Here is an 11,090-nt window from a genome sequence, read left to right on the forward strand (position 1 = left end):
GAATTCCATTCCATTGATTTTAATCAATCACTAAATTTTTTCTTGTTCTTTAGAATAATAATTACAATAATACTGGGCTGCAGTGCTTGCAGGATGGCGTCATATACATACATAAGTATGTATGTATGTATGTGCATATTACATACATATGAAAAGAAGACTAGAAGACTAAAAGAAAAGAAGACTAGACTACAGTGCAAGGACGATGATGTCATTAAAGTAAAAAGATATTGTTAACGCAGTAAAGCGTTGATGACTTCATAAATGAATAAGAATAGACGTGATTTAATAGCTATTTAATTAGTTACTAAATATTAAAAAATAAAGATTTTCTAAATCAAAAAATTCTTTTACCCATAGTGTTATGAAGATGTGAATGTATTTTGATTGATTTATATGTTCTATAAAGCGATTATAGATGTGCATACATAAATAAATTTATTTACAGTACTTACTCGACGAAATAGCATTTGTCATTAAGAAGTTAGGAATGTAACTAAAATTTTTATACCATATTAAATTGTTAACAAGAACAATTGAAACCAATTAATCGTTGTTATAAATTAAATTTCATGTTTATATGTAGGTAAAAAATTTATAAAAACATAACGAGATCCTTAATTCTAAATTATCAATGGCAAAATGAAAAAATTTTTCTTAAATGAAGTATACAATACTGCATTATATTGTCATTACAAAAAAAATCTTAATAATGAATAAAATATTTGTATGGCTTTATTATTATTATGAACATATATTTTAATAATTTATAATACTGAGACTACTATTTCAATAATACTGTTATCAATTATCTGATTATATTAAAACTCTATTAAAATGTACATTATCTTATAACTTTTATACATAACATAGGTATTATAATAATTTCATATGTTATCTCCGTTTAATATTCTTTAGTTTGCATTAGTGTGCTACCACTGTACTATAAATTTTATTTGCGACACGTCACAATGGCGACATAAACTCTAAAAGCGATTTGATTTCCTATTGGTGCATTTAAATTATAAGTGATAAACACAGACAATTTTTTGTGCTCATGCTCAGTATGTTAAATTTATTACACAGCGAAAAATAATGTGTTACTAAAAATTTGAAAGCAATTTTAATTGCATGTAGCAGTTATATAATATACAATATATATATATATATATATATATATATATATAAATATTATTTATATTAATATAAAAATATGTATTAAAAAACTTGGTTTAATTTTGTTTCTAATAATAATACGTTATTTTAAAATTGTAATTAATTATTAATTGTTAGTAAATATTTTTACTTGATAGTTTATGTTCTATAATAGAAATCGAATAGACAAGATCAATTTTATTTATAACAGGTATATATGAAGGACTTGAAGGAAATGAACATATATATATGTATGTTTCATGTTTCAATGTAAATGTAATTTATTATTGTTTCTATGTTATGTATACCTTAATATTTATAACAATGTATTTATATGTATAGTTCCCCGATGATGACTATAGATTATAGTCGAAATATTGGACAATAAAAATCTTATAAAACTAAATAAAAGATCATTATTTAATAACTGACCAATTAGCCCGTGAAATAATTATTTTTAAAAAATATGTGTATGAAATATAAGAAATTTTTACAATCATTGTTTGCATAAAAAGTAATAAATATACACATATTTATCTTACAAGTAAAAGTAACTGTTTTCATATAATAAAATTTTCAAAATAATAAAAGTTTAATAGCATGAATGATTTTGCTGTGTACAAATACAAATCTTTTACCTGAAATGTGTGTATGTAAAGTTCGGACGCCATAGCCGTAATAAGGAGACTGTAGCTCCAGATCTCTATATTAATATAAAGAAAGCAAAGAGAAACTATTAAAACAAGGCAAATGCAGGAGTTCAGTCATTGTTGGACAACCAGCATGGTAAGTTCATATCTTTGGTATTATAATGATGTGTTTTTAAAATAAAATTTATATATAAATATAATTTTTATGTAAAATATTTGTTTCTTTTCAGAATTCTTGGAACACTAATAAATTTATATTTTTAGTGAATGTAATAAAAAATATAGTTTGATTTTTATTTTTAAAATTTATTTTATATAATTGTTTTCTATATAAATTTTGAAGTGTTAGCAATATTTATATAGAGGGTAACTATATTAAATTAATTTAAAAAGTGAAAAACAACACTAACAATTTTTTATTGTGTTTACCAAAATTTACTAAAAACGAAATTCCCAAAAAATGTAAATATAATTTGAAAAGAAATATTGTTTAAAAAAAAATGGAAATAAACAAATTTATTAATTATAACATTTCTTTTCATTTCAGATAATCACCAAAAAAAAAACTGATTAAACGCAATTTGAGAAGCAGGCTCCAAGGTCAAGACTTGAGGCCAACGCCAGCCCATCAAACCCAGCCAGGAACCATACCAGCTACAGCCGCATCAGCAACCATACCAGACGCAGCAGCATTCATACCAGCCGCAGCAGCATTCATACTAGCCGCATCAGCAACCATACCAGCCGCAGCAGCATTCATACCAACCGCATACCAACCGAGACAACACCTGTTGCAGCCGAGACAACACCCGTTGCAGCCGAGGCAACACCTGTTGCAGCCGAGACAACACCTACCGTAGCCGCAGCCACAACCATACCAGCCGCAGCTGCAACTATTCCAGCCGTGGCCGCAGCAGCAACTATACGAGCCGCAGCAGCAGCCGAGACAACACCTGCCGCAGCCGTAGCCGCAACAACCTCAGCGCAATAGTGGAGGCAATAGATCTACCGGCAGCTGACCTAAAAAAAATAATAATTTGAAAATTATTTTAAATGTAAAATATTATATAATATTGTATATTATACATATTCATGTATATTATATAATATAGTTTTAAATAAATATAGTAAATAATAATTTACATAAATATATTTAATGAAAAATAAATTTTTTTTCAAATTTTTAAAAATATTAAAACTATTTTCATGCAAAAACAAAAATACTCGCAAATTAAAAAATTTTTAATTTGCATACAAATTTTTTACAATCTTATATTAACTTATATTATCAAAAAATTTATTTTAATTATTAAAAAATAAAACTTATACTTAAACTAGAAAATGATCATATTCCTAAAAAATTTTTACTAGATTATTATAATTTTTAATTTTATTTAATTGTATTAGATTATTACTAGGTTATTATTTTTTTTAATAATAATAATAATATTTTATTTTAAAAGAACACTTAGGTCTATTGAGTCATTATGTTCTTCAGCTAACAATTATTTGTATAAAATCCTGTACTAATTATTTAATCGACAAACTTCTTAACAATCACATCGATGCATACATGCACTTACTTACTTACTTATTTTTAGTAAATACTGGGCATATCATTAATAGGACTACAGAATTTTTAGATTTCTGTATATAGTTTAGTCTAGCGGTTTAAAATATGTCAAAAAATACTATCGGTCGTGCAGACCTAAGTTAATATATTTTTAAATTAATTTTATCTAATTAGTTAATCGAACAATGTTATAATATTATATATCAATCGTCTAACAAATATTCTATAATTTTATTTTAATAATATCTTAGATGCAGTAAGTTTAATAAAAATTCGAAACCAACTATTCTGACATATAAATACCACAAACTTATTCTATACTAACATTTTTCTGACTTCTGGTATATGTGTTTAGTAAGATAAAAGGTTTTTCTTCTTAAAGAAAATTAGTTCAGAAAAATTCTGAACTTTGACACTCGATAACTTGAAGTTTCCTCTTTCGATTAAGCAAATTTGCAGAAAAATGGTATCTCTGCTTTTTTATTAGTTTTTTAATGTAACCTCATTTTTACAAAATTTTTCTTTCCATTTTTAAAGAAAATATGCTCTATACTATATAAAAACTAAGTATATTTAGAAAAACAAACATATTTTTTACTGTTATCTGTCTTTTATTTCAAAGTTTTTAATTAAATAATAATGTATTAATTAATTTAAAATTGGTAGGATATCTTAATAAAAACTCGACGCTAACAATATTTTGACATTATATTTCCCAAATTTATCATCAATGCAATTTCAACTGTTTTGCATCCACAAGTTAGCGCATAATTAAATTAATTTTATTTTATTTGTTAATCGAACAATGTATATAATATTATACATTAATCATCTTTGAAAAAATTATAATTTTTTGTTTAAATATTATCTTAGATGCAGTAATCTTAATAAAAATTCGACGCTAATTATTTTAATATATAATATCCCACATTTATCATCAATGCAATTTCAAGTGTTTTGCATGCTCAAGTTAGGGCACATTTAATTTAATTATATATAATTTGCTAATCGAGCAAGATATATGTATAATATTCTAGCAAGAACACTAAATACAAGAGGACTTCTCAACTCAAGCGATTTTATTTCTACACACGTTAAGCCATTCAAGAGGAACGCGGAGATTTTGCATTAGCTGTGTAGAAATTATTTTTGATTACTCTCTATAGTTCATAGTTTTGATTTACGTATTGCTACATGTGTGAATGTAGCATTAATCAATGCTCGAGGCTTCCAACAACAATTTGCCTTAGTTAATCAACATATGTTAATAGACAAAAAATGGATGTAAGGGGCAAAAGAGTGTGCCCTAATAGCGAAGTGATGCGAATATATAGCCTAGCCTTCTCAACTGTCGATCTCACCTACCCGTGGCGCATCCTGTTTTCTGCATACGAGGCTCTGGCGACCTCGTATAACCTGGCGGTATAACCTGAAAACATATAGTTCAGCAGAAATTCTCCAACTACTTAACACCAATCCTCTCCGGGTTAGCAAATAAGGAGATCTGGCCCTCCAAGTTGGGGGTTGATCGCAAGGCCAGCAACCCTGCATCGGAAAAATTTTACTGCTACGCAACCCTTAGACATTAAATTTGAATTTTAATGAAATTTCATTCTGATCTCATACAAATATATGAGGTTTGCATATTATGAGGTTAGTTATCACCGGCAGTAGTACAGTACTATGCCCTATAGTAGCAATGATATGAATTATATAAATAAACATCATATTGTTTTTTGAAATATTTTATTTCTAAAGTTCAAAACATCAATTATTATAAACATTTCATATATGTATTCTTAAATCTAATCTTACATGATAACTTATATAATTTACGAACTATTTACGACCTATTTACAATAATTATCATTACCTTTTTACTAAGGACATGGCTTGAATGCCATTTGAAAATTTTATATACACTTGAATTTACATTATCATGAACGTAACATGAACATGAACTTGAAAACCGGTTACCGATAGATCAGAGAGGGAGGAGAGTATGATCATCATATGATGTGAGTTCATGAATTTCAAGCAACGAAATTTGCTGCGTTTTTTCAGCTTGACACGCTACATATTCAATGTTATGTTTATGTTTACAATTTTATGCTGAATACTTTTAAATTCGTTCACTCCTATAAATGTAAGATATGATGCGAGCGTAGCTTGTGATTAAAGGGTTCTTACCTCCTCTTATATACATTTGCAAATTTCATGTTTAAACAATTATACCTTATCACAAAAAGCAATTACAATATTAAAACATATATATATTTTAATCAGTAATTTAATTAATTCAAACGAAGGAAAGGCTTTTATATTGATGCAAGGGATATATTTTAAAACGATGCTAATGTTTAAATGAATTCTGACTACGCACGGTATTAAAATATCTCCAAAAGAAAATATAGCAAAACACAAAACAAAGGTAAACAAATATTGCACTCTTTTTCTTTAGCTAAAAATGCATACATTTAATATCAAATTTACAAACAAAAGTAAAAATAGAGAACAAACACACAAAGCGTTCCTCTTGATGGGTCTAATATTTTTGGAGACAAATTTTTCAAAAGCTCAGTTGAGAAGTCCTCTTGTATTTAGTGTTCTTGATAACACCAACTGAATTAACAAATTTAGTGAATTCAATGCAACGACAACTTCAAGCAATCATTGATGCGAAGGGTGGATCATTTAAGTACTAAAAATCAAATAAAATTTTTTTTTTTAATTATATTACTGTCGACTAAATGTAACAATCAATGAAGTGTATGTAGACCTTTGTCAATGATTTTTTTAATGTTTTTTCCGAATAACTTTGTTAATTTATATTGATGAATGAATTTTGTTTTATTTGCTATTATTAAAAAAAAGTTCTAAACAAAACTGTATCATTACTTTTTTCTATTATGTCTTTGGATTTACGAGCTAGCAGAAATGGAGGGTGTATGTCTGCAAATAATTGGAACGAAATCTTAATATATGCGCTTTTACGTAGAGTTTCGATAAAATGGTTTGTGTATATAGTAAACAAAAGCACAGACAAATAATTATTTGCACGAAATTTCAATCAAAAGTGGAGTGTGTATATGATAAACAAAAAGACACCATTAGAAGGTGAGTAAAAACAAATTTTTGAATGTGATGTTCTGTGTAGACTTATAGACAAATAAACAGATTGAAGTAAAAATGATAAATGCCATAAGATGTCGCAAGTCCCTTTTAAATTTTTAGAGCTTCTGCTCAAGTGGTTCGCAACAACAATTTGCTTTAGCAAATCAACATGTTGTGATTACAATAACCAAATAGCTTTTATTAATAAAAAACAGTATTTATTGTAACACAAACTTTTATTATTTTAAATACAACTTTAGAAACACTAACTAATTGACTGACTGACCAACTGACTGAATAAATATTTTTAAATAAAATATTTTTAAATATCAGAGAATCTGACAATTTTAGCCTACTTTGTTGATTCTCACCACACAGCCCCTTCTAGAATTTGACGGCTGCATCACGACAAATTCTATCCGTATTACACATTATTACTACCTCATAAGTCTCAATGGAAAACGCACTATTCTACCCACTCGAGTCACCTTCGGTGCTATCTGCTTGTTACTGTCATCATCTAACACCTTGACACTATCTTGGCAACAACCTTCATCAGCTTCATTTGCAAAATATGCTGGTTTCACTCGATCCATGCTGACGTTCATCGTGCGTCCTCTTGCCCTTATTGTTAGAGTTTTCTCACCACGACATAAAATTTCATATGGGCCCTCATACGGCTGTTTCAGTGGTGGTCGCACAGCGTCATCACGTAAGAATACGTGCGTACTGCTTTTCAAATCTTTAAATACGAATGGCTTTTCCGTCATATGACGCGATGTTTGTAATGGCTTCAGTTCGCTCATAGTTTCCCTTAACTTCTTAACACACTCTGTTTGCGATACTTGCTTCAAATCACCATCAAACACTTCTCCTGGTAAACGTATATTTACCCCATAAATTAATTCCGACGGTGTCGCTTGCAAATCTTCTTTAAATGCCGCTCTTAATCCCATTACAACAATTGGCAAGGCCCTTGTCCATTCAACACTTGATTTACACTTCAGTGCAGACTTTAGCGTGCGATGAAAACGTTCGACAAGTCCATTTGACTGTGGATGATATGCTGTAGTTCGATGCCTTTCACACCCCAAAATTTTGGCTAGCTCATCGAAAAGCTTGGATTCAAATTGTCGTCCCTGGTCTGTCGTAATCCTTTTCGGCACACCATAATGCGCTATCCAATCCTTAATTAAAACCTCAGCCACACATTCTGCCGTAATCTCCGCCAATGGTACCACCACCGGCCACCTTGAAAACCGGTCAATGCATGTCAGGCAATACCGCATACCATTACTATAGGGCAAAGGTCCCACGATATCAATATGAACATGCTCAAAACGTTGATCAGGAGCGTTGAAATCCTGCAACACAGTCCTGTTGTGCCGCTGGATTTTTGACTTTTGGCATGCCATGCATGTTTTCACCATTTGACTTATTTCAGTCTTCATTTTAGGCCAACAAAAACAAGAACTTATTAGTTTTATAGTTGCTTTTCTACCAGGATGAGCTAAATTGTGTAACATTTCGAACACTTGCGCTCGGAAGGACTTTGTAATAAACGGTCTCGGTTTCTTTCCGGATACATCACAATACACAGAAACACCCTCTGTAATTAACTCTACCAACTTGAGCTCCAGAGATGACGCTGTACAGTTTCTTATCAACTCGTTCATCTCTTGGTCAACTTTCTGAGCTTCTGCCAACTTATCATAGTCTAGTGATCGTCTAACTCCAGCCACTACACTTTCGACTCGAGATAAAGCATCTGCGACCGTATTTTTGCTGCCTGCTATATGCTGAATATCTGTTGTCAGCTGCCCGATAAAATCTAAATGGCGTAACTGGCGTTCTGATGCTTTTTCAGATCTTTGTAAGAAAGCAAATGTAATCGGTTTATGATCCGTTAGCACAGTGCAATTTCTGCCCTCAATCATGTACCTGAAATACTTGACCGCCATATATATAGCAAGTAGCTCGCGGTCATAAGTACTATATCTTTTTTGAGTCTCTGTCAGCCTTTTGGAATAGAAACCCAGCGGTTGCATCTGTCCATCTATAAGCTGTTGCAACACTGCTCCTACTGCAACATTGCTAGCATCCACATTTAGCACCAGTTTCGCATTCGGAGCCGGGTGTGCTAGCATTGCAGCATTCGCCAGATTATTCTTACACACTTCAAATATTTTCTCGGCCTCTGCTGTCCAATCAATCAGAGATCTATCATTTTTCTTATTTCCTTTTAATAGCGCGTGCAGGATGCCATGATTCTTTGCGGCATTCGGGAGGAAACGCCTGTAAAAATTAATTGAAGCAATAAACCTTCTTAACTCTCGTACTTCCTTCGGTTTTTTAAAATTCCTTATCGCTTCTACCTTTTCAGCTATAGGTCTAATTCCATCCCCATTTATCACATGACCCAGGAAGGTAACTTCTTTCATAAAAAACACACACTTTCCCAGATTGATTCTCAGACCATGATCACTTAATCGTTTGAACACTTCTCTTAAATGTATTTCGTGTTCCTTTTCATCAGCTGATGCTATACATATATCATCAATGTACGTTACCACATAACTCAGATTCTTTAGGACATCATTCATAAACCTTTGGAAAGTTTGCGCAGCATTGCATAAACCAAAAGTCATCATGTTAAACTCATATAAGCCGAACGGGGTTATTATCGCCGTTTTAGGTCGATCCTCCTCAGCAATCGGAATTTGATTGTAGGCCTTTTCCAAGTCAATGGTTGAGAAAATTTTCTTATTGTACAATATGCGAGTAAAATCATGTATATGAGGTATTGGATACCGGTCTGGTAGTGTTATTGAATTAAGCTTCCTATAGTCACCACACGGTCTCCACTTACCATCCTTTTTCGCCACTAAATGCAACGGACTTGCCCAATTGCTGTTACTTGGTCTACAAATACCTTGTTTCGTCATAAATTCAAATTCCTTTCTCGCAATTTCAAATTTTTCAGGATTTAACCGCCGAGGTTTTGCATACACTGGCTGTCCCTTGGTAACAATTTGATGCTCTACTAGCGTAACCTTCATGGCCACCTTATTACTAGTAGCCGGTTCCGTTATCTCTTTATAATCCCGCAGAATGTTATGTACCGGGCTAGTCGCATCAATTGTGCTTAGCTTCACGCAGTGCATCTCTCTCTTCGAACCCATTACCTGGAGGCCCGTAATGCCATCTAAAATTCTCCTGTTCTTCAGGTCAACTATCAAACCAAAATTATTCAAAAAATCCGCCCCTATTATTGGGTGATTTACCTTCGCCACTAGGAACTCCCACAGGAACTGTCTGCGCAACCCCAAATTGACTTGCACTAATTTCGTTCCATACGTGCTAATTTTCGCTCCGTTTGCTGCGTATAAATAATATTGCGTGGCTTCATTTTCAGGCTGCATTCTCTTTGGCAAAATTGAAACTTCCGCGCCTGTGTCTATTAGATAATTTATACCTGTTTTTTTATCTTTGAAGAACAAACGGCATGCTTTACCCTCTGCCACTTCACTCGCCGTCAGACGTGAAGTGGTGTTTAGTTTTCCGCTGAGTTTTGCGGTGGTTTGTTCTGGCAAGGCTGAACACATTTTGTGGACCTCTCCTTGAACCGCCGATGATAAAAACAGATATTACCTCTTCTAGCACTTGATGATCGCCCTTTTCCACGATCTCTGTCATTGCTTCTTCCTCTTTTGCCCAACTGAATGACCAAATTATTTATCATGACTTTCAACTCGTCAATTTCCTTCCTCATCTCCTTCGGTTCATTCCTTTGCACTACACAAACCGTTTCTGTTTCCTGTACCTCAAATACCTTATCAGCCACTTTGGCCCACTGTGTAGAATCACCTTCCACTGCAGCTACGATTGTTCTAACTCCCACTGGCAGTCGCTGTAACCACAATGACTTTAGTACATCATTCATTGAATTGCCGGCCATCTCCTTCATTTTCTTCAGCAATTGAGTTGGTTTCATGTCACCTAGCTCCAATTCTGTCAGCAACTTACGCAGCCTTTTGTGCTCCGATTCTGTGAATTCATAAATTAACCGTTTCTTCAACGTCTCATATTTCAACACCTTCGGTGGATCTCGAATCACATCAACTATGCACTCCAGGTATTTCGGCTCTAAACTTGCTACTACATGGTCGAACATTGTATCATCTTTCGCTATTCCCGCATTCCTGAACTGTGCTTCCATTTGCAGAAAAAAAAGGTCCGGATGCTCTCTTGAAAACATCATCGGCTTAACTGAAACCCGGTATACCTCTTTGTCAGTGCGACTTTCTCCTTCTGCCGGAAAAAAATCTTCTTCCTCACGGTTAGTCATCTTGCTTGCTAATGTTGGGCTTGATAATAACTTACAACTCCTTTTTGTGTCGGGGTCACCAATGTTGTGATTACAATAACCAAATAGCTTTTATTAATAAAAAACAGTATTTATTGTAACACAAACTTTTATTATTTTAAATACAACTTTAGAAACACTAACTAATTGACTGACTGACCAACTGACTGAATAAATATTTTTAAATAAAATATTTTTAAATATCAGAGAATCTGACAATTTTAGCCTACTT

The 11,090-nt window shown here is 32.2% G+C and overlaps 1 protein-coding gene across 1 annotated transcript; it reads right to left on the reverse strand.

The window, feature by feature from the left end:
• Window positions 1-10,045: 10,045 nt before the first annotated feature.
• On the reverse strand, window positions 10,046-10,840 carry LOC119686460. Its single transcript, XM_038101047.1, has one exon. The coding sequence runs from the start codon at window positions 10,838-10,840 to the stop codon at window positions 10,046-10,048; it is 795 nt and encodes a 264-aa protein (XP_037956975.1).
• Window positions 10,841-11,090: the final 250 nt, after the last annotated feature.

The sequence above is a fragment of the Teleopsis dalmanni genome, chromosome 1 (genome assembly GCF_002237135.1).
Source record: "Teleopsis dalmanni isolate 2A chromosome 1, ASM223713v2, whole genome shotgun sequence".
Lineage (NCBI taxonomy): Eukaryota > Metazoa > Arthropoda > Insecta > Diptera > Diopsidae > Teleopsis > Teleopsis dalmanni.